This window comes from Ursus maritimus, unplaced genomic scaffold (genome assembly GCF_017311325.1).
Source record: "Ursus maritimus isolate PB19 unplaced genomic scaffold, ASM1731132v1 scaffold_33, whole genome shotgun sequence".
NCBI classification, from domain to species: Eukaryota; Metazoa; Chordata; class Mammalia; order Carnivora; family Ursidae; genus Ursus; species Ursus maritimus.
In genome coordinates, this window is record NW_024425897.1 from 19,769,684 (window position 1) to 19,793,026 (window position 23,343).

At 55.0% G+C, this 23,343-nt stretch overlaps 1 protein-coding gene across 1 annotated transcript; it reads right to left on the minus strand.

Annotated features, from left to right (window-relative positions):
- Positions 1-1,217: 1,217 nt before the first annotated feature.
- PLBD2 (phospholipase B domain containing 2) lies at positions 1,218-22,392 on the minus strand. The gene is made up of 12 exons (XM_040619897.1): positions 22,070-22,392; positions 15,939-16,032; positions 13,058-13,216; positions 11,326-11,426; positions 10,887-11,101; positions 7,097-7,194; positions 4,847-5,007; positions 4,122-4,217; positions 3,799-3,870; positions 3,105-3,257; positions 2,383-2,545; positions 1,218-2,145 (listed from the first exon to the last, which is right to left on the minus strand). The coding sequence occupies exons 1-12, from the start codon at positions 22,357-22,359 to the stop codon at positions 1,978-1,980; spliced, it is 1,770 nt and encodes a 589-aa protein (XP_040475831.1). The 5' UTR covers positions 22,360-22,392; the 3' UTR covers positions 1,218-1,977.
- Between the last annotated feature and the right edge of the window lie 951 nt (positions 22,393-23,343).

The window sequence follows — 23,343 nt, forward strand, 5'->3', positions numbered from 1 at the left end:
GGAAACAGAAGAGGGCCTGCCGGGACTCCTCGAGGTCTGGGAAGGGACACCAGCACACCAGCCATAGCAGCCCCACGTGATTCCCTGAACCCCCAAGTTCCGAGTGAAGCCTGAGACCCCTCTAGCCCCTCAGGATCTGACGCAGATCCACATGGGCCTGCAGAACCCCTACCCACCCCGACAAACAGCAGGGGCTGTGAGATTCAGGGGAGAGTCAAACCCACCCCAGACACAGGCTTCTCCACTGACTTCCAGCCAGGAGGGACAGACATGTATTTTATAGGAGATGGGACATCAAGGACAGGCTGGCAGGGACAGCAAACCATCAGCCCCTTGGCCCCAGAATTCTTCCTGGGGGACAGGGTGGGGCTAAGTAGTGCTCAGTTCAGGAAAAGCTACCCAGAATAGGATTGCTTCCAGCTCGCCTGTCCCGCCCGAGTTAGCACAAAACCCCCCAAAAAGGCAAGGCAGACCCCTCTGTCCCCCTAAGAGCTGAGGCGTGGAGGCCTGGGGTCAACCAGCTGGCTAAGATCAGACGGTGACAGCCTCTGTTTTGTGTTGACCTGTATCCTACAGTGGAACTTGGGAAAGTCTTGTTGGTTAACAAGGCCCTGGGATAGTACCCAGAACAAAGTGCTTAAGAACATCTGGATGGACGGACGGATGGATGGATGAATGGACGGACAGATGGATATAGATGAATGAATAGGTGGATGCGTGGATGGATGGATGACAGATGAACAGGTGGGTGGACGGAAAACGGATCTATGGATGAAGGACAAATGGATGGATGGATAAGTGGGTGGATGGATGGATGGGTGGATGGATGGATGGATGGATGGATGGGTGGGTGGATGGATGGATGGATGGATGGATGGATGGATGGATGGATAAGTGGGTGGATGGATGGATGGATGGATGGGTGGATGGATGGATGGGTGGATGGATGGATGGATGGATGGACGGACGGACGGATAGGTGAATGGACGGGTGGATGGGGGAATAGGTGAATGGATGCGTGGTTGGGTGGGTGGATGGCTGGATGGACAGATGAGTAGATGGATGGATGGATGGAAGCCAGTGCAGATGGACAATGGGTAGGTGGGTTAGCAGATGAATAAATGGACAGATGAGTGGACAGAAGAATGGAAAGGAGAACGCATGGGTAGATGGTGCAGAACCCAAACCAGAGAGGAGAAAAAGCACAGCACAGGGGCCACGGCCTCTCATTTAATGGCAGCACAGCCTGCAATTTGGTTCCTACAGCAGGGGAGCTGTGGGCAGCGCCCTGAGGCTGGGGCAAGCCCAAGCCGGGGGCAGGGGACATGAGGCTGCAGCATAGCGGCTGACACTCTTGTCTGCCCCTGAAGGCCCCTCCAGCCACAAGTCACCAGAAACTTTGGTTTTTGTTTGTTTTCAAGTTTCTGTCCTCAGGGAATCTGTCCAGAGGGGGAACAAGGGGGCTGCTTCCTGAGGGAGCAGAGTGGCTGGGGCTAGGAGACAGAAAGACCGATGCCACCCAGACGCAATGCCCAGGTCTCAGGCCGAAACCCCACAAGTCCCAGAGCTACCAGCAGGAATGACACTGGGAGGCAGGAACTGGAATGGTCCCCTCCTGCTCCCAGTGGCCCCAAACCCCATCCAAGGACCCCTCCCAAACCCTCAAGAGGGGGCAGCATGAGGACAGGGCCCCAGCATAGGAGAAAGAGAGAAGCAGACAGAGTAGAGAGAGAGATGCAGAATGGCAGGGGACAGGGGAGGCACTCCCTCACTTAAGGGGAGTGAACGAGTCAGTTCTGGGCCCCACTGGGCCCCGTGTCCCACCCAGGAGATGACCCAAACGAGAGTGAACCTGGCAGACCCAGGTCCCCGATCTGGGTACAGCAGGGGACGAAGCCCACAGAGGGAGCGGGCAGGAGGTCAGGGTGGTGGCTGGTGGGTGGCCCCACTGGGGGTCAGCAGGGCAGAGAAGGAGACTCAGTCCCACCAGACCTCGATGGGCGAGAACTTCCAGAGGTCAGGCTGGCCCATGTGCAGCAGGCTGCTGAAGGGTGAGGAGCTCCACTGGAACGGGGGCAGCTGGTCCCACGTAGGGCCACTGACCGCGATGATGTGAAAGGCCCTGGCCAGTGCCATGCTGGTCACCTGGGGGCCAGGGCAGAGGTCACTGAGCACCAGCCTGGGCTAGGCTCTGAGCTGCCCCAATCCAGAGGGCCCTGACCCCAGCCCTTTGACCCCACCCACAGCCCCATGCTGACCCTGCCCCCCACCCCACCATCTGCTCTGACCCCAGCCTTCACCACCAGCCCCCCACCCCGTCCCCCACAGCGATGACGGCATCTAAGCCCATCCCCTGCCCCCAGGCCCGGGGCGGGGCAGCACCTTTACGTCTATGCCCCCGTGGGAGCGCTGGTACAGGGCCTGGAAAGGGTAGGAGCCGTTGGCTGGATTCAGGTCAGAGCGGGCTGAGATGGCGTTCTCTGCGTTGGCCTGGGGGTTGCAGGCTTTGCACAGTGACAGGGGGTCATGCAGGAAGTCATTGTACCTGGACGTGGGAAGGGAGGGGACATCAGGCGTGCTGGGAAGGGGAGGCCGAGCTCCCGATGGTAGCAGACCCGGAAACAAGGCACCTGGCTTCACACGCCCAGCTCCCGCCCCCCCGCCCCCCGCCCCAGCCCAGGGCTTCCCTCACCCTTCACCTCATCATCTATGCCCGTCCTCACATCTGCTCAGGCAGCCCTTCCTCCAGGGCCCCTCAGGGCCCCCCCATCCCCGACCCAGGCTAGACACCCCATCCTGCCCCTTCATCGCAGTTCTGGGGGCTCAGGCCGTCCTCGCTCCGCACCCACATCAGTGTGAGTGCTCGACGGAGTTCACATCTCCCACAGCCAGGCTGCTCCCTGCTTTGTGCCATTCCTCCGGGACCGAGCACGGTGGCCAGCACCGGGTGGCCGCTCAGCAGCGGGTCAGCACCCTCCCCTTCACGTGTGGTTACGGTCAGCCGCCACCCTGTGAACCCCTGGGCTCGTGGCGAGGTTTACCCGGGCACCAGTGGAGTGCACGGAAAGCTCTGCGGGGCTCAGGGCTCGCGCTCCCCCACGCACCTCATGAGCCGGAGCATGGAGTCCAAGTCATGCACCAGCGACTGGTTCCGCCGGAAGATCTGCGCCCGGGGGCTGCCATCATAGGAGAACCAGTCCCCGTACTGGGCCACCAGGGCCTGCAGCCCGCTGGCGTTGAACACACTCTCAAAGTACCTGTGGGGGATAAGGACGGTCACTCGCCACTCTGCCCACGCTGGCCTTGGCCGGGGAGGTGGAGGGGCGGCCACAGCACGACATTATCACTAACAACCACGACAGGACAGCGATAGTCACGTCTTCTGTGTATGCTGGGGGGTGGCCAAGCTTAGGCTCTGCGGTCCAAGCTGACTTCACTGCTGGACAGCTGGGGAATGTGCCTGGGGAAAGTTAGGCTGGAGGCCTCAGTTTCCTCGTCTGTGAAATGGGAACAGGGGCCGTGGCTACCATGCGGTGGTTGTAAGGACCAAATCTCTCATTTGGTACGCAGTGGGGGAGCCACGGCAGGGGTCGACACCTGAGCCTGGCCACCCCTCATCACCCTGCTGTGGGCGCAGACCTAAGTCCCACCACTGTGCCCTCAAATTGGCAGGGCTTTCCCGGCCAGAGAAAGGCCAGGGTGGTTTCTTTGCTCTGTGGGTTGGAAAGATCATGCAGGGATGGACCCCTGACCAGCACAGAGAACTGAATAGGGGTGAAGCAGGGGGTGGGGACATACGGTATGTTGTAGCTGGCCCAGTAGGTCTTCTGGTAGAGTTCTGAGGTCTTATCGGCCACCACCACCATGCCCCTGGGACCAAGAAGAGAGATGGGGCAAGACCGGTGAGAAAAGGGGCACCTGTGGGCACTGCCCTGCTCAAGAACCCTTGATGGCTCCCTATTGCCCAGAGGCACATTAGGTCCTGGATCTTTTCCCCCAGTCAGAGGCTGCCTCCCCCTCCCACCTGGCCTTCCTTAGAGGTTCGCCTTCCCACACACATTCCAGCATGCCTCCAGACTTTTCCCTAGGCAGGTCCCTGCTTTCCTTCCCAGGGCACTCACGGGATCTGCTCCAGGATGGTGAGCACCCTGTTCCCAGGGCTGGGCCCGCCAGGGATGAATGCCTTGTAGTCCACGATCATCCACTGGTTGTTGTACCTGCATGCCCAAGGAAGGAGGACTGAACACACCTTGGGGTCACTGCCCCAGACTGCCCCTTGCCCGAGTCCCCTGCACCACAAGGAATCAAGGGGAAGGGGTGGCATGGCGGGGTGTCCTGCCATCTGACTGTCGCCCTGACACTGCAGCTTGACCAGGTGTCCTCGGCTCCCAGCATGCTGTCTGTCTGCTCCAGAGAAGTCTATGCCTCCCTAATGCTTCTTGGAATAAAGTTCAGTTCTTTAGCCTGACGTTCTAAGACCCTACACTACCCAGCTCCAGTGTCTCTGGCTCACAGGGCCCCCACTGACCCATGCCCACTTGCTCAGATGGCCCTCCCATCTCTGAAGCCCTCAAACCCCAAGTTCTCGTCCTGGCCTCCCTCTGGGGGCCTTTCCCTGGAAGGAAGAGCCTGCAGAAAAGAGGCAAAGCCCCAGCTTCCCTAAGTCTAAAACAAGGGAGAAGACTTTAAGACACCTTCCAACTCCAGTAGGTGCCATGAGAGGGCTCTGCAGGGGGTGTGGGGCATGTGGCCCTGGTGCCACGTCAGGTCCCTGGGCTCTGACTGTTAGCGGGGAGGTTGGTCCATTTCTTGAGTGAGGAGGCCGCAGTGCCAGGAGCCCACTCACGTGCCACTGTTGAACCTCTTGAAGATGTCTGCCCAGGCGTCCCCATCCAAGGCCAAGCGGTTGGCCACCACGTTACGCAGCCACTCCAGGACACAGTCCTTGGGCTGCACATACTTCCAGAGGGCCGGGTTCCTGTTGCCAATGGTGGTCTCCAGTGTCACCTGTGGGAGGGCCGAGGGGGCGCTGCATGGAAGGGCCCCCTGACTTAGAACCGGGGCATGCTGCCACCAAGTGGCAGTGCTGCATCAATCATGGTCCATACACTGATTCCAGTTTTTTAAAACCTCATGTGCTGGTTTGGGTACACACTCCTCACTGGTTCCCTGGCTGAGCGCCAACAGGGATTCACAATCATGCACCCCGCTTTGCCCTGGGGAACAGACCCTGGGAGAGCCCAAGGTGGTGCTCCTTATGGACCCAATTCCCCCAACCAAGTCACTCAACTCTTTCCCTGGGGAGACAGCGTCCCATTTCTACCCTTTCCTTGCAGTTTTGCAGGGAAAGTCGGGTGGCTTGAGGCCGTTAGCCTGGTAGGGGTGGGGTAGACTGGTAGACTACCACAGCCTCACTGACCTCTTACAGCCCTCCTGGGAAAAGCACAGTACACTGAGGCCTGAAGAAGCTAAGAGACGTGCCAAAGGTCATGTCTGATAAGTGGATGGGCCAAGATTTGACCACCAAACTTCCAGTTCTTAAATCAATGCTGGTTCCTCTATAGCAGGATGTTAGCACGCTTCCTCCTCTTTCATACAAAGCCAAAAAAACAGCTAAACAATAGCACGCCATAAATGTGATGTTTGAAAGAAAAATCTGGAAAGTAAGCCTCTTGAGAGCAATGCCCAGGTGGCAACACCTTCGTCCACTCCTTCCAGCCTGTCCCTTCCTTGTCCCTCAACCAGCATCCAAAGCCACGGCCGGGGTTCAGATCAGCGCAGCCTAGAAAGCCCTGGAAGGCAGTTTCCCCTCTCAGGGCGGGGGAGTTCTGAACCTGGGGTAGCACTCAGGGAGTCTGAAGACTTGGAGGGGAAAACACCACCTCTTCATTCCCACCACCACCAAACTGGAATTCAGCATCTCCTCGCATCGCGAGCACAGGTGACCCACCGCCGTGACGTGAGGGGTACCGGAGACCATCACCAACAGAACTCAGATGTGTTCCCACCACAGGACAGGGCTGCCCCTATCCCAAAACATCATTTACGCTCCCTGTTCCTTCGAAATTATGGTAGTTAGCACACCGGCTCCCAGACGTTGCTATGTTGTCAGTTAACAAAACAGCGCATCGATGATACGAGAAGGTTATTTATGTGGTATTTCGCTAAACACATTTCAGTATCACTGGTTTCCTTTATGATCCCGTGTATTTTGGTTTACGCATCTGAAAATGTTATGCTGGGAAGGGGTTCACAGCCCCCCAGGCTGTCAAAGGGGTCTGTGGCACAAACAGTGAAAGACCCCGATGGAAGGGACGTTTCCTGCCGGGACCCCTCCCAGGTGACCGGGTGAGACCTCCTCAGCTGTCCTTCCCCAGACTGTCCCCTCCTTTCCCTAGCCGGACTGCTGCAAGGGGTCCCCTCAGCTACACCTGGCCCTCTCATGCCTCTTGCCCCATTTCAGGGGACTAAGCCCCCCACTTCTCTCAGAAGGTAGCAGGGAAGGAAAGAGCCCCTTGTCGCCGCTCCCACAGGGAGACTGGCACCTTCTGCTTGGAGGGTATTTTTTAGAGCGGTGTTTTCTTCTCCTCCACGTGTTGCAATCTCAGGGCTCAATGCCCCAGCGAGGGGTGCCAGGAACAGATTTCTAAATGAGCCTGGACCCCAGCCAGGAAAACCAATAAAAACAACACATTGTAAACAACACTTATTCAGAAACCCTGGCCGGGTTAGAGGGAGTTTGAGGAAGGCAGGAGGGGAGGCAGGATGAGAAACAGCAAGTGTGGAGAGAGGGACGGCTTATGCTAAAGACAGCCAAACGGGGTCACTGAGGTCAAGGTCAAGGGCCCCCAAGAGCAGCGACTGATGAAGAGCTGGTTCCGAATGCAGAGTCCGGGGAGGCTGCAGGACTTGGCGGCCCCCGGGGGGACTGGGAATCTGCTTGTAAGAAGCCACCCGCCCCTCCCCAGTAGTCCAAGTACCACAGCAGAAGAGGCTCCAGCGTGGGATGGGGGGTGGCCTGCATCCACCCACCTGCCCAGAACTGCTGGGTGACACCCAGCCCGGGGGAGAAAGGCCACATGGGAGGGACACTCACCAGCCCACTGCCCATGATGTAGAAGTCATCACAGGAGAAGAGGGTGCCGGGATAGGATGAGAAGACCACCTTGTTGCCGGGAGCCAGGGGAGAGTTCTCTGCGGGGGGAGAGTGAGCCCGGCAGGGGGCGGGGGTGCAGGTCAGACAAGCCCGCCTGGGGACCCCCCCCCCGCACCCCAACCCAAGAGCCGGAGCCTCCAGGTGGGCAGCAGCAGACCTTGGGGGAGCCTCTATCCATTCTGGTATTTTAGCAAACTGGGCTGGCGGGAAAGGGGACTGGGGAGTGACTGCTTCCTGGGGTTTCCTTCTGGGGTGATGAAGGTGTTTGGGAACTAGATGCAGGTGGTGGCCGTACAACGCTGTGGATGTTTTAAATGCCGGGGAATTGTTCACTTTAGAATGGTTCACCTTATGTTGTGTGACTTTCACCTCAATAAAATAAATAAACCAATACATAAATAAACAACCAGAATTTTCTTTTTTTTTACTACCAGAAATTTTTAAAAATCAGTGCAGATTTATATTTTCTTCTAGAACAGGCATAACTAACCTAATGGGAAAGAAACAAGAAGAGTGGTTGCCTGAGGAATAACTACAAAGGGGTACAGGGAACTGCCTCGGGGGGACAGAAATGTTCTCCGTCTTTACTGAGTGGTGGTCACACGACTGCATGTGTTGGTCCAGACCCCCCCCATATACATCCTAAAGGTGTGTTTATAGCCATGGGTTGGGGGGGGGGAGCACAGCCCAGATGTCATTTATCACCCATCAGAATGGCAGAAATTGAAATGAACGTAACACCCAGTACTGACAAGGCTGAGGGAAAGCGGACACACTCACAGACTTGTGGCCAAGTGTGAACTGGACCAGCCACTTTTGGAGGCAATCTGGCTGCATGTATCCAGAGCCTAAAATGTTTAATTATGCCCATCTTGTTTATTGTTATTTTTTTAAGTAGGTTTCACACCCAGTGAGGAGCCCAATGCTGGGCTTCAACTCACAACCCCAAGATCAAGACCTGGGCTGAAATCAAGAGTTGGACACTTAACCAACTGAGCCACCCAGGCGCCGCTAATTACGCCCCTCTGTTTTTTTTTTTTTTTTTAAGATTTTATTTATTTGAGAGAGAGAGCAAGTGGGGGGAGGAGCAGAGGGAGAGCGACAAGCAGACGCTGTGCTCAGTGCAGAGCCTGACGCAGGGCTCCATCTCACAACCCTGAGATCACAGCCTGAGCCGAACTCAAGAGTCGGACGCTTCACCGACTGCGCCACCCCGGCGCCCCTACTTATGTCCATCTTTTAACCTACAGTTTTCCCTTGGGGACTCACTTGTCTTGCCACAGCACCGACTGAAACACCAAAGACCTGGACGTGGCCCAAACCCCCAGTGGAGAACTAGTTAGAAGTTTAACATCAGCTGTTAAAAGCTGGACTGAACGTGGCAATATTCAAAATTCTCCAAGGCCAGCTGTTGAGCAAAGGGCCCAAGCTGCAAACAATCCATACGGTATGGTCTTATTTATTTTTGAAAAAAAAAACACAACAACAACAACAGAAAGCAAACCGTTTAGGGCAGTGAAACTGCTGTATACTACCATAAAGTGGATACCTATCATCGTGCGTTGACCAAAATCCGCACGACCATACTATTCAGAGTGATCTGGANGACTATGGATTTCCATTGACAGTAACGTACCGACATTGGTAGGTCAATTGTAACGAGCGTACCCCACCAATGCAACATGTTTATAGCAGGAGAAAGGAGCGGCGAGGTATGTGGGAACTCTGTATTATCTACTCGATTTATCTGTAAGCCTAAAGCTTTTCTAAAAAATAGCCTATTAACTAAAAAATAAAAACAAGGTTCATATATACACAATATAAGTGCATCTAGTGCAAAAACATCTAGATGGATCCAAACCAAAATGGCAGCAGGTATCCTCTGAGAAGGATCCGGAATTTGGGAGAAGGGTATTACAAGAGAGGTCTTTCTTCACCTGCATTGCTGGAATTTGTGTCAGCAAGAATGTATTCGTGTATTACTAGCATGATAAAAATCAATTAAAACAAATGGAAAAATAAGGTACATTCTAGTCTAGAAAAAAAACAGAACCAAATATTCACAGAAATTATCTCCTGTGGGTTATGGGGTGTTCAAGTGATTTCGATGGTATATGAAGGTTTAAGTGTATTTTCCAATTTCCTATACCATATGTGTGTAACTTACGTAGGTTTTTGTTTCTTTGTTTAAATACTCGCTACTCCCAACACGGGGCACAACTCACAACCCCGAGATCAAAGTGTTACGCGCTCTACCGACTGAGCCAGCCGGACGCCCCCTTCCGCAGGCTTTTGTCAGAAGATACTACAATGTTCATGGATCCATAGCAATGACCATGAGACCCGCGGCTACAAACAGCACCACGGGTGAACCTCACAGGCGCGGCGCTACGCGAGAGAAGTCAGACACAAGCGAGCACGCGCTGTGTCTATGCACGTGACACGCAGAATCAGGCACACCCCCTCCGCGCCGTGAGAGGCAGATGGAGATTATGCTGGGTGGGGATACGTGCCTGGAAAGGGCCAGGAGAGCAGCTTCGGGGGGGCTGGGGATGTTCTGTTTCTCAGTGTGGGTGCTACACACAGGTGTGGGCAATATGCCACTTCCAGCTGCAACCGTGTGATGTGCACGCTTCTCTGCACACGTGTCAACGCAGAAATTTACTTACGCTAACGGGCATTAGGCTGTTTCCCAACATTCCTGTAGTGACATCCTTGTACACCATTTCTATGCAGAAGTTGAAATGTTTCTCTAGGGGCAGATCTGAGCCAAGAATTGCTGGACCACGGGAGTGACAGATTTTGAACTGTATTAGCTACCGGCTGGGTTCGTCCTCAAAGTGGCGGCGCCACCCGGTACTCCCATTAGCAGAGGACGAGGGTATACGTTTCCCCACCCCCTCGCCACCTCCTGGCAACATTCAATTTTTAAGTTTCGCCAAGGAGGCAGCGCAAACATTCGGCAGTGGCTACCTCTGGGGTGGACGCTGGGGCAGCGATCGGAGGGGGAAGCCCTGCTGGGGTACTGGGGCCTTAGCTGCAAAGTTCCCACATTCGACAGGAAGAGCGTACTCATGCATTCCTTGTGTAGCTGAGTGTTTGCACTGAGCGTCCGATATAATTCTTCCCGTGCTTGCACCCCTACCATCTGCGGTGTGACCCTGTGATCCCTCACATCAAATGCTGGGCTCTGTTTCCCCACCTCTCAAATGGGAGCTGGTCACCTGACTTGCTCTGAGCAACAGAATGTCGCGGCCGTTTCAATCAGCCTTCAAGAGCCCTTCCACACTGCCCTGCCCAGATGTCACACGAATAAGCCTGAGCCAGCCCAGCTGCCCCAACACCCAGCGGAGAGCCACCCCCAGACACGCAGATGAGGCCATCCTGGGTCAACCAGCTCACCCTGGCTGAGCCAAGCATCAGCGACCCAGCCAAGATCAGCCAGGCCTGGCCCGGCATAACCAAACCGTCCGACTGACCCACAGACATGTTAGCAAAAATAAACGGTTGTGTTTCAAGCTTTTGTTGTTTCAAATTTGGAGTGATTTGTTTCGCAGCAACAGGGAACCGATACACCTAGTGAAAAGGAACTAAAAGGAAACAAAAATGTCAGCAATAAGATGGACTCCTAGAGCGGCTGGACGGGGTGCACGGGGCCAAGGCCCACAGCTCCGGGCGCACCCCCTCCCCCCCGCACTGTGCCCACACAGACACACCCACGTCCACCCACCTTGCGGGTCTTCCCGGAACTGGAACCAGTACTTCTTGATGACACGCAGCATGTTCTGGTAGGAGCTCCAGGTGTTGTGGGCGATCAGGAGGTCCGTGTGGCCAGGCAACAGCTTGACGAGGGCAGAGCAAGAGCCGGAGCCCATAACGTGCTTGCTCTTGGTCTTATTCAGGGCGGGCTCCAAGTCTCCCAGGTCCCCGGCGAGCTGCAACAGGCTGAGGAGGGCGGGGGTGCCACAGGGTTACCAGGCCTGCCTGCCCTGCCGGGAGTGCGTTTCCACATCCCTTTCACAGAGGAGCAAGCTGAGGCTCCGGAAGCTAGGTGAGCGGTCCGAGGCCGGGCCAGGAGGTGGCAGAACCCGGACTGGAGCCCAAGTCTGTCTGGCGATAAGGTGCATGGCCCTCTCCCCTACCCTGTCCGCTCTGGGAGTGGCACTTACAGGAACCCCAAGGGCTTGATGGTAAACCTCCCAGTTGGAAAGGTCATACTGCCTTCATAGCTGTCCTCGAGGCCTTTCAGCTGCAGGAGGGTCAGCCGCACCTAGGGGGAGGGGCACAGACGGGGTGAGGCCTCTCCCCCCGGGGGCTCACGCCTTCTCCTGCAATGGGAGGGGCTCTGGTCTGGGGATCCAGACAGGGCAGGAGGGACCCAGGTAGCCCTGACCCCCCTTACCCAGTACCCAGCCCTCTGTGCCAAGCACTGTCTTGCCATCACTTAGTTAATTGTTTCTGCCCTCTGCCAACCTAAATAGCCCCCCCGTAAGAACTCAAAGCCACCTCCTCCAGAAAGCCTCCCGGCCAGCCCTGACCCACTGCCAACTGCTCCCTCTTCTGAGCTCAGCTCCTGGCTGTACTGCTGCCTCAGGGCACATGTCTCAGTAGCTGACTTCTCCCCATGGTCACCGCCCCTGCTAACTAGGGAGGTCATCGCTGTGTCCCCCGTGCGGCCTTGGTCAGCTCTGGGTATATACCAGGCACTTTGTTCGCATCTGCAAGTGGGATGGGCAGATGAACAAAAAGCTAAGACACGTGGACGAACAGTCAGGCAGCACTGAGAGATGGCTGCATGGCCACGAAGTTATGTAGGAGGGAGGGAAGGACAGAGAAGCAATCGTCCAGGTGGATGGCAGGGGGGACAGAAGGACAGATGTCTAGTCGGGTGCGCAGACTGGATGGGCAGACAGGACAAGACAGATCCATTCTTCTATCAGTAAACATTCAACCAACTTTACATGTAAAGCACCTACTGTGTGCTGGCCCTTGTGCTAGGCGCTGGGGAGGCTGTGCTGCACAAAGCAGATGTGGTCCCCGCCTTGTCCTCGGGGGGCTCGAGTCTCGCTGCAGACAGACTCTGAGGCCCTCACTACAGCACCACAGGGAAGTGTGGGGACGGGACAGAGGTGAGGGGTGGGGGGAAGAGGAAGTGCTCTGGGCAGAAGGGACAGCAGGTCCTAAGCCCTGAGGCAAGAGGTAACACATCTTGTTCGAGGAACCAGGAGGTCAGGGAGGCTGGACCACAGAGCGAGGAGGTCAGCAAGAGACGAAGCTGGGGATGGACAGGGTGCAAAAGGAGCGAGGACATCATCCCCACGGAATGGGGCGGCTCCAGATGGGGAGACAGAGCAGCCGTGACGGAGCTATGGATGGACAGACTGACACCGACAGGTGCTTCGATGGCCGATGGCCAGGAGGAAGGTGGGGAATGAAGCAGACAAGGTGGCTGGTCAGACAGACAGCTGGGCAAGTGAATGGGAAGCATGTGTGTGGGGGCAGTGGACAGATGGGTAGACGGTGGGCAGGAAGATGGACAGGCAGCCAAATGGGGTATGTCAACGGTTGGGGGGTGGTTGGTGGGAGAACTGAGAAGTGGCCTAAGATGGGCAGGGCTGGCAGATGGGTGAGAGGAAGAGAGAGGAAGACGGATAAACCTGTGGGTGGTATGTGTGCTGACACAGTAGACACACGGGGGGCTGGGTGGGAAGGAAGGGGAGACAGGGAGGGAGGGGGGACTGATGGGTGGGTGGGTGGATGGATGAAGGAGAGAGGGAGGGAGAGGGGGGAAGGGCTGGGGAAGAGGCCTGGGAGACGGGCAGCCAGCCAGCCGGGACGGCAGCAGCCGGAGCAGGGGCAGGTCCCCAGAGCAGACCCACAGGGCAGGTGGGGCGCACCCACCTGATGCCAGTAAGCAGAGCCCTGGTGCCGCTCCATCTCCTCCTGCATCCACTCCAGGTTGGTCTCCAGGAAGCTCTTGAGCTTCTCGCAGTAACCGACTTCGTACTCGAAGGGGCCACAGTAATTCACCACCGTGTTCATCCAGTGCATGTAGATGAGCTGTGGGGCAGGCACGGCGGGCAGGGTAGGGGTGGGAGAGCCGGGCTCCCCACTCGGGCTGACTCTTCACCCCTATCCAGGCCGCGGAGAACCACGGTGCCCTGCTGAGGCCCCCTCCGCACCTTTGCTCGCGCTGGCCCTCCTCCGCACGAGGCCCTGCTCGTGTCCCGTCAGGCCCTAGACTGTGCCTCCTCTGTTACTGGAGACCCCAAGCCATGGATGTATTCGCTCAGTCAACAAACTACCACGTTCGCGCCCTACCGCGTCCTGCCCTAAGCCCCGAGGGCACGGCAGGGAGCTCACAACTGACGTCGTGCAAGTGAGTGCCAGGCCAGTTCAACCAGCCCTCGAGGGGCCTTCCACACCTCCCGGCCTGGTGTCACATGAACAAGCCCAGGCTGGCCTGCTGGCAGGTTCGAGACCACGTCGGCCCCATCAGCCCCGTCACCCCAGCTGACAGACTGTCAACCCCCAGACACGTGAAGGAAACCATTCGAAGCCACCCAGCTGCCCCACCAGCTGATTGGGGAAGCATGGGTGAGCCTGGCCAAGGTCAGCCAGGCCTGGCCCGGAATCCCAAATCCACCCAGCTGGCATTCCAGCAGGGGGAGGCACGTCCCCTATCTTGTGGCGCTATGGGGACGTGGTGCGTCGCCCAGAGCTCACATGAATGGCACTCTGTATGAATGGACCCATGCAAACATCATGGCAACTCTGGAAGGAAAGTGCCACCCTCACCACCCCCGCTTTCAAGCTGAAGACACCGAGGCACGGGCAGGTGACTGACTTAGCCAGAGTCCTCTAGGCAATCAAAGAGTCAAGATTTGAGCCCTGGAAAGGTGTGGATTTGTAACTTCCCAAAGCACGGACCTCACGGGGCCAAGGCTGGCGGGTTAACTTCCAGCCACACCCCTCGCCACACTGGAAATAGTCCCAAGACATACAGGGCAGTGAGGGGATTGTGGTAGCACCCGGTACCCAAAGATTGATCGCTCAGGGACCCTGCTCCATTGCCATCTCCCTGAAACACATCCAAATTCTCCTCTGCCCTCGAGGCCTCAAAATGATGCCACTTCCTCCATGCAGCTTTCCAATACTTCCAGAAGCATTTCCCAAGTGCCTGTCCTATACCAGGTTCTGGCCTGGGTGCCACCACTGACGAGACGCTCCCGGGCCAGTGGGGGAGGCGGCAGAGCAAAACGCTTAGAAACAGAAACTCTGGTTGGACAGAGCTGGGTTTGAATCCTGGCTCCTCTGCTGACTGGCTGTGTGACCCCGGGTAAGTGAGTTCACCTCTCTGAGCCTCAGTGGGGCGGTCATGCTTCCCTCGGTGGGGCGGGGAGGCTGGTGTGCAGGCTGAGGGAGAGAATGTGGGCCAGGCTCCCGACACGAGCCTGGCACGTGTGTCTGGGTTTCCTCACAGGAGAGCCCCTGGGGCCTGGCTTCAGTGTTCCTGGCAGGCTAGGGGCCCCGCGAGACACGGACTCCCGCCTCATCACCGCGCCCCAAACAGCACCGGCCTGGCCCAGCGTCTGAGCAGCTCCCCAGACATCAAGGTCCCAAGTGGATGTCCAAAACGGCTGCCTGCTGTCAGAATGAGGAGCGTGAGTTTTATAGGGGCGCCCCCTGTGTGCAGTCATCTTTCCCCCTCAGCAGCCAGCATCCGGGAGGCGTCCATGTTGCTGATTCCTTCCCGAAGCTCTATCATACGGCACTCAGCGGCCCTAGGGCATGTGCGGGCTCAAGGCTACCACTGCCAAATGACTCTCCCAAGTGCGTGTCACACCGCCACCCACGCCGCGGGAGACGGGCTGTCACCGCGAAGTCTCACCCACTTCTGATATGGGCCGCCTTCTGAGACTGATGCTAGCACTTTCCTAAAGCCCCAAATCAAGTAGCGCAAACCAGTATGCTGTCTGAGGGTTCAGCACGTGTCGTAGAACTAGTTTAACAAAAGTAAGAGAGTGGAAATGACTCAAGTGTCCATCCACAGATGCGTGGATAAATAAAATGTGGTCCGGCCACACAAGACAGTATTATTTGGCCACAAAAAGGAGTGAAGGACTGACACAGTCTAGAAAAGGGATGAATCTTGAAAACAGGATGCTGAGGAAAAGAAGGTGGACACATGAAATGTCAAGAATCGGCAAACCCATGGAGACAGAGGGTAGATTCATGGTTGCCAGGGGCCGCGGTGAGGGAGAGAAGGGAGGGATGGGTATGGCGTTTCTTTCTGGGGCGATGAGAATGTTCTGGAATTGGGTAGTGGTGATGGCTGCACAATGCTGTGAATGTACGAAAAACCACTGGATTGTACATTTTAAAATAGTGAGTTTTAAGGTATGTGAATTATATCTCAATATAAATGAATGAACGAATGAACGGAAGTCACATTCAGGGTGACGGTGCCTCTGGGGGCAGGGCCGGGAAGGGGGCCTCAGAGGGATCAGTGACACCGGACGTTTTAGTCTGGGTGTTCGTGTTATTGCTGTGCTTCGTGACCTGGAACATGTCCTGTATCCTTCATATGCATCAAACAGTACGTAGCCTCAGTTTCTAAAGAATGCACGTGAGCTCCTGCTGCCCAGTTACGCGGAGGGCTGGGGGTGGAGCAGGGAGCCCACCCTGCACGCACCTCCCCTCAGACGCTTCCAAGCTCCCTGGGGCGCACGCTGGGTGGGGTGGGAGGCGGGAGTCCCAGGTTCCCCCGTCTGGCCCTTACCTCCTCCGACACAGAGGCCTCCACCACGCCCGCGGCGTAGGCCTGCAGGCTGTCATTGTAGCGGCCGTTCGTGCGCAGCTCCAGAAAGGCCCACCTAGACGGGGAGGAGAGCGACGCCTGGTCAGCACGGGGGCACATGCAGAGCCAGCCCTGGGCTGGGCACGCGGCCATCTCCAGTGTTAAACCACAAAAGACATACTGAGGAACTGCCATTCACATGAATGGCCGTCCGTCTGTCTGTGCGCACTAGTCAGGCCAAATCCCCCTCGAAGTGGAGTTGCTGGGTCAGAGGGCACAGGTATTTTTAACTTTAATAATCACTGACAAACAGCCGCCCCCCGAAAGCTGTACTAATCCACGTCCCGGCCCCCACCATCACACCAGCCAGTGTCAACTGAGGGCTTCCTCTGCCAGGTGACGTTCTAGTCACTTCTCGTCTACTAACTCATTCCACCCTTGTGGCAATCCCACAATGCCCCAGGCAGGCACTGTTATTCCCCGTAGTACAGAAGAGGAAGAAATTAAGGCACAGAGATCCGTAAGTGCCGTGGAAGCCTGGCTGCTGCCCCTCCTCCCTATCTGTGCCCCCTGCCATGTGGCTCTGCGGTCCCTCCTACCCATGGCCAAGTCCTTCCCTAGCCCCATTGAGCGGGGCTCAGTCATATGACTTGCTCTGGCCAATGGAATATGGATGGGAAGAAGCGTATGCCAGGTGTAAGATTAGCCTTTGAGAGGCCTCCTTTGTTTCCGCGCGCCCTCTTATGCCTTTGCCAGTGCTGGGAGAACATGCCCTGGCCAGGCCGCTGCTCTCAGGAGCAGGAGAGAAACACAGAGCAGACCAGCTCTGCAGACCCATGGCATGAGCCGAGCTGCCCTGGATGCCCCCTGGATCCATGAGGACAAGCGGTTATTTTTGAAGCCGGTGGCTTTCGCAGGTGGTTCGTTACACAGCACTGTTGCCCAACGCTAGCTGTTACAACTGCCAAGAGTTATAGAGAAGGCAAAGGGCAGAGCCGGGATTCAATTCCACGCAGACTGGCTCCCACTCCATCCGGGAAGCAGCACTTCCCCAACTCTGACGGGCATCCACGGCACTTGAAGACCCGGTTCGGAGGCAGATTCTAATCAGGAGGTCTGGGGCAGGGCCCGAGACCCTGTATCTCTACCTAGCGCCCGGGTGAGGCCAGTGCTACCAGCCCACAACCAGGCTGGGCTGGAGACCACCTCACCACGACGGACACTGTCCGCCCACTCCCAGGCTTGGCATGACTTCTAGCAATCGTTCTCATCTTTGCCAAGGCAATGGTTGAAAAATGCAATCGTGTTGTTCTAATTATAATTCTTTTAATGAGTTCAACTATACTTCTTTTAATTTTTTAAATTTAATTAATGTATTTATTAATTTTTAAAGCAGACTCCACACCCAATGCGGGGCTTGAACTCATAACCTTGAGAGTTAGACCTGAGTTGAGATCAAGAGTCTGACGCTTACCCGACTGAGCCACCCAGGTGCCCCTACACTTGTTTTTAAATTTTTATTGGTCACTTACAGTTCTTTGGTTCAAGTGCTTTACTCACTTTCTGCCACCGTGTTTATCTTTTCATATTGATTTGTGACGTTCTCTATGTACACATAGCCCTTTACTTGTCACTAATATTGAAAATATGTTTGTATTTTAATTGATTGAATTGATTTTTTTGCTTTTGCTTTTGCCAGATAGAGGTTTTCGGGTTTTTTGCACAGGCAAATCTATCCATCTTTTCCTTTATGGTTCTGCATTTCACCCTTGCTCCTAGGACACAAAACTATTTGCCCACGTGGCTTCTGTAACTCGGGGACAAACATCTGTTAAGGCAATTTCCACGAAGAAAATAAGGGGCACCAGAAAGACGCTAATGAGACCGGGAAGAGGCTCTGAAACCGGGAAGAGGCTCAAGCCTCTGAGAGGCTCTGAAGAGGCTCTCCGCCAGGGCGTTCTCATGGGGAAGTGGCCAACATGCCACCTGAGAGCTCCAGGGCAAGAACAGCTGTGGCCTAGACTCTGGAGAGGAAAAGACGATCAAAACACGCTCACCTGATACTTTCGGCAAGCAAGCCATTTTGAGAGCCTAGCAGGTGCCAGACGCCCAGGGTACACAAAAGTGAATGACATTCAAGCCTGGCCATCCCAAGGCTAATGCGGGGGTGACGGGTGGCATGTAAGCAGGTAATGACATAACAGGGCAACTGCTCTGATGAGAAAGGGGTGCCATGTGCTGACAAGATATCAGAGACAACATTTAACAAAAAGATCAGAGAAGGATGAACGGTAGACTCAGGATAACCTGCGTGTGAAGGCATTTTACACAAGCACGCATGCACACACGCATACCAATGCTTACGCATATGCATGCACACTTAGGCCTATTTATGCAGAGAAAGTTCTGGAAGAAAGAGCTAACAGTGGTTATATATGGGGGGACTTACCTCACACATCCTGTCGGACTTTTCTAAACTACTGGGATTTTTTTTTTTTTTTACCACAAAAAGTTAATTATTTGTCTAACAATCACCACCCACCCCCATCTCCTTGTGTGCTGCCTTGTTCCAAAGGGCAAGTGGGGTGATTCCATTTAGATGGGTTTTATTCACTTTGCCTGAGTCCTCAGAAAACCCAGATGGATGGGTTTCCACTTATCTTTCCAGAACACTCTGGGTGGGGGACATTCCCATCCAAGCCACCAGACTTCAGTGCTGGAGCCCCTGAGGCTGATCTCTGAGGATCCTTGCGTTGCCTCAGTCCCTAAGCCTAATCAAATGATTCCTCATCCCCCCACCTCTGCAAGGTTCTCACCATTCTCGCCACAGAGATGAGGCAGGTGAAGATACAAGCCTAGATCTCTCTGATAGTGAACGTGAAACCCTGCTCCATACTACATTTCCTGGTCCTTCCAGCCTCGGCTCCCCCATCTGTAAAATGGGGACGCCTGAACTTGGGTAAACGGCCTCTAGATTCCCTCACCGCTGTGCCGACTGACAACTTTGCGAAACTCCATCCCTATCCCTGGTCAAAAGAAAACCACCGACAAGCGTTTCTAAAGTTAAATGTACCCATTAGACTCTTCTCTATTAAAGAACACATCCTTCCTGCTTACTTGGTTCTAAAATAGCCGACCTTTTATGAGATAAAATTGACAGAGGTCAATAAATGCTGTTGTTTGGTTTTTAATGTACTCACTTGACAAAAATAAAAAGTTGGCAGCACTGATTTGTTTCTCCAATCTTCTTTTTCTTTCTTTTTTTTAATCTGGAGAGTCTATGGGCCGCACTGTGATTTTATGTCAGGGTGCCTAGTGCCTGATGACTCCAGGGTCTCAAGAGGCCACGTTTGAGAAAAACCAGACCACTGCTGTGTGCTGAGCAGGGGGTCACACACCTCCCCCGGTCACCACGCCCTGCTCCAGGGTACGGTGCACCACGGACCCCCCGCCTGCCTTACGTGTGGTTACCACGCCTTCCTCACTCTTGATGGGACACGCTCACCTTTTCTGACTTCCGGGGGCAGCGGGATGGTATTTACCCATTTTATTGGGCTGGGTTGCTGTTCATTAGTTGGCGGATTTGAGTGGGTTCCCTGTTTCTTGAGGATAATTCCCTTTAATTGGTACTCACTTCCTTTCCCAACTCCACGCTGACTCATGATGTGTGTCGGGCAGCTGGCTGGGGAGTCAGGGAAGGAGGGAAAGGTAGGGCTGGAGGGGTGCAGCCTCCCCAGCACCAAAGCCGGAACCACACTGGCGCAGGCTCTGGCTCCTGGGGCACCTGTGAGGCCCAAGCACCAAATCCTAAATGTTTCAGGCTTCATGGGGAGTATCGGTCCAAGGTCAGACACAGCACAAATGAGAGGACAGACTCTGGGGGGAAAGAGGACATGGAATCGATCCTGACAATCTCAGGATCCCCCCTGGTGAATTCTGGGGGACAGAAGGAGGCGAGATCCCAACTCCAGGTAAACGGAAGAGTCAAATCCTTGGCCTCCACCCTTTGAAAAATGAGACAGTCACCCACAGTTCAGAGGTTCTGCTGATCGGGGGGCCAGGAAACCTCAGAGTTTCGTGAGTTCTAAGAGGTCGATCTTAAGGGCCTCAGTTTCCCTGCTTCCAATATGGGGGCTTCCTTTTTTAAAAAATATTTTATTTATTTATTTGGGAGACAGCAAGAGAAAGAGAGAGAGAGCATAAGCAGAGGGGAGGGACAGAGGGAGAGGCAGACTCCCCACTGAGCAGTCCCGATGCGGGACTCAATCCCGGAACCCTGGGGTCATGACCAGAGCCGAAGGCAGACACTTAACCGACTGAGCCACCCAGGCGCCCCAAAATAAGGGCTTCTGATACAGTTCTCCCTACAGCACAGCACCCAGTGCTAAATGGGCCAACTGGACAGAAAGGATGCTGGAAAGGGGACATGAGAATGAGAAGTGATGAAGAGACCTGGGCTCTCGCCTCAGGCCTCAGTTTCCCTAACTGTAAAATGGGGGCAGAGGACACCTGCTCCTTTCTCTTTCACTCATTTCTTCCTTCAGTAAACAAACAGAGATGTGTTCTGTGATCCCACTGAATTTCCCTTCAAGCCTCACCTTTAGGGGAGGAAACAGGTTCAGAAAAATGAAGTGATTTGCCCAAGGTCACCCAGTGAAGGAGCTGGGCCACAAAGAGGTTTACCATCCAGCACAATCATCAAGGAAGCCCTCTCTACACTTCTGTTTTCCATAATTCAGAGCAACGCAGCCCAGTGGGACGAGGCCCCCTCCCCATGCTGGGCCTCCCCTCTGTGCCTCCTTCCTAGCTAGCATGGAGGCAGAGATGCGTCATGCCCTCTTGGCTTCCCTAAGCAGGGCCAAAAACATGTGTGAGTCAGCAGAGAATGGGTCACCAGATTTCAGAGCCACAGAGCTCTAGTTCCTTCCATGGACAATAACTAGCCCACCCTGTGGCCTCCTCTCCCTGGGAGCCTGCCCAGATTAGCCCCACCCAGCTCCTGTGCCTGCAGCAAATCCCCTCCTCACAATCTCTATCTGATACCCTCCCAAGTACCATAAAGCATCAAAATGGTGGTGTCCTCAGTATCCTGTATGTCCCCAGGACCTGCAGGAATTAATACATGCCAGCAAAATGGATGGGAGCAGTGGGAAGGTGGAAGGGGGGGACTTAGGGTTCACTAAGAATCCTAGCATAGCTTTAATCCAGTGCCTAAGCCCTGCTGACAAGGCTTTAAGGCAGATTTTCCCCACTCCCACTGACTCGGGTTACCGTTCTGCCACTCTCTGTCTCCCCCACTGAATGGAGACCTGCCTTGCTCAGCTCTGTGTCCCCAAGGCCAAGTACATCAGGTGAGTGAATGAATGAATGGGCACAAGCCCCGGTACAGGGCCTGAGAAGGGTACCATCCAACCTCCCAGCCAGAGCACATCCTCAAAATGTGAGCCACAGACAAGGAAATGGGAGCCCAGACAGGCAGGAAGAGTCACAACAGCTGATCATGACTACCAAGCATGGAGCACTTGGCTCCATACCAACTATCTGGCCAAGCCAACTTTCCCCTGGACCAGGTGGGAGGAGAGAAAGAAGGAGCAGAGCCCAAGCAAAATACTATCTGGGTCTACATGAATTTAGGGATCCTGGGTTTTCCCACTGGCCTAGAAGCCAGGCTCAGTCCTGCTGCCCTGGTTCTGAAACAGAGGCAGGAGGCTGGCACCCATGGGGTAAGCCACAATCAAGGAAGTGAGAGTTTCTCTCTTAAACAGCTATCACCAGCCTTCTGACACAAGGCGAGGTGGGGATGGTTGGGGGGGGGGGGGCTGCTCCGCAGAGATGGAGGCACTGGGGCCTGGGTGGCAGGGATCTGGTCTCTAAGTGTAACAGAGGTACTGTCACCCTTGGCTGAAGGCGAGGGACTGGTCCCCATGAGCTGAGGGATGCTGCATTAGCCCCCACCCAACCAGGGACCTGGTCCAGATGGCTGTGCTGCAGCCTCAGAGGCGGGGAAACTGACCCCCAGGGAGCCAGGGGCACTGCCCTAGGGGGAGCCCGGCCCGGAGCCCGTGCAAACCCCTCCCCCGGCCGGTCCCGCGCGAGGTCCGGCCAACCCTTACCCGGTCTCGCGGATGGCGTTAGTGAGGTTGGCCCAAGCCACGGCCTCCGGGTGGCGGCCATCCACCAGGCGAAGCTGGCCAGTCTCGGCGTCCAGGAGCACCGAGCGGCTGCGGGAGTCGGGAGGGACCGGCCCGTTGGGCCCCCACTGGCGTCCCGAGATCGGGATCGCACCTGTCAGGCCGCTCAGAAACAGCCCGACCAGCAGGGCCAGCACCAGGGCCAGCGCCAGTGCCCGCGTCAGCGCCCGGGCCAGGCGGCCGCCCGGGGAGCCGTACATCGGGGCCGCCATGACGGCGCGGAGCGGGGCGCCGCAGCCCGGCTCACGTGACTTTACTCGGCTGCGGAGGGCGGGGCCGGCGTGGACAGGGGCGTAGGCGAGGCGAGGCGGGGAGCGGGGCTTGGGCGAGTCCTTCCGGGGTGGGCGGGGCCCATCTTAAAGGCCCACGCCCCACCCCACCGGTGCCTCCGTTCACCTACGCAAACTGCTTAACACACTTTACCCACAGCTGTTTATTTTTCAAATTGTCAAACCTTGAGAAAAGTTGCAACCGCGATAAATACCCATGTGCCTGCCATCAGTTGCTAATATTTTGGTATATTTACTTAATTGATCCAGGATCCACTCCTCACACCATACACAAATAGAAACCCGTGAAAGATGAGCATCTATGTGTAAAAAATAAAACTGCAAATATAGAAGAAAATATGGGGGAATTCCTCTGTAAGTTGTGTGTGGAAAAAGGCCTTCTAACTATGACTTAAATTCAGATGTAGTAAAAGATTAATACGTTGACTATATAAAATCTTCTGTAACTTTTGCATGTGGAAAACACCATAAGCAAAGTCAAAAGATAACTGACAAACCAGTAAAAAATATTTACAGCATATATCATAGGTAAAAAGCTAATATCATTAATATATGAGGAACTCTTTAAATTTGGGGGGGGGATGGAAATGTGAAAACCAGACAGAAAAATGGACATAAAATACGAACAAACAATTCATGAAAAAAAGATCTAAATATGATCCTTAAACTTACGGAAAATGCTCACTTCGTTGGCCATAAGAGAAATGCAAATTATAGCTACATTGAGAATAAAATTTCATAGAAATATACACCAGAAGTTTTGAATGCATGTGAAAACTAGTGGGATTGGAATAAGGTCTATAATTTAGTTAAAAGTGAGGTGTTAATGTCAATTTCCTGATTTGGATCATTATATTTCGGTTATGTAGGATGTTATCTTTGGGAGAAGCTGGATGAAGACTGCAC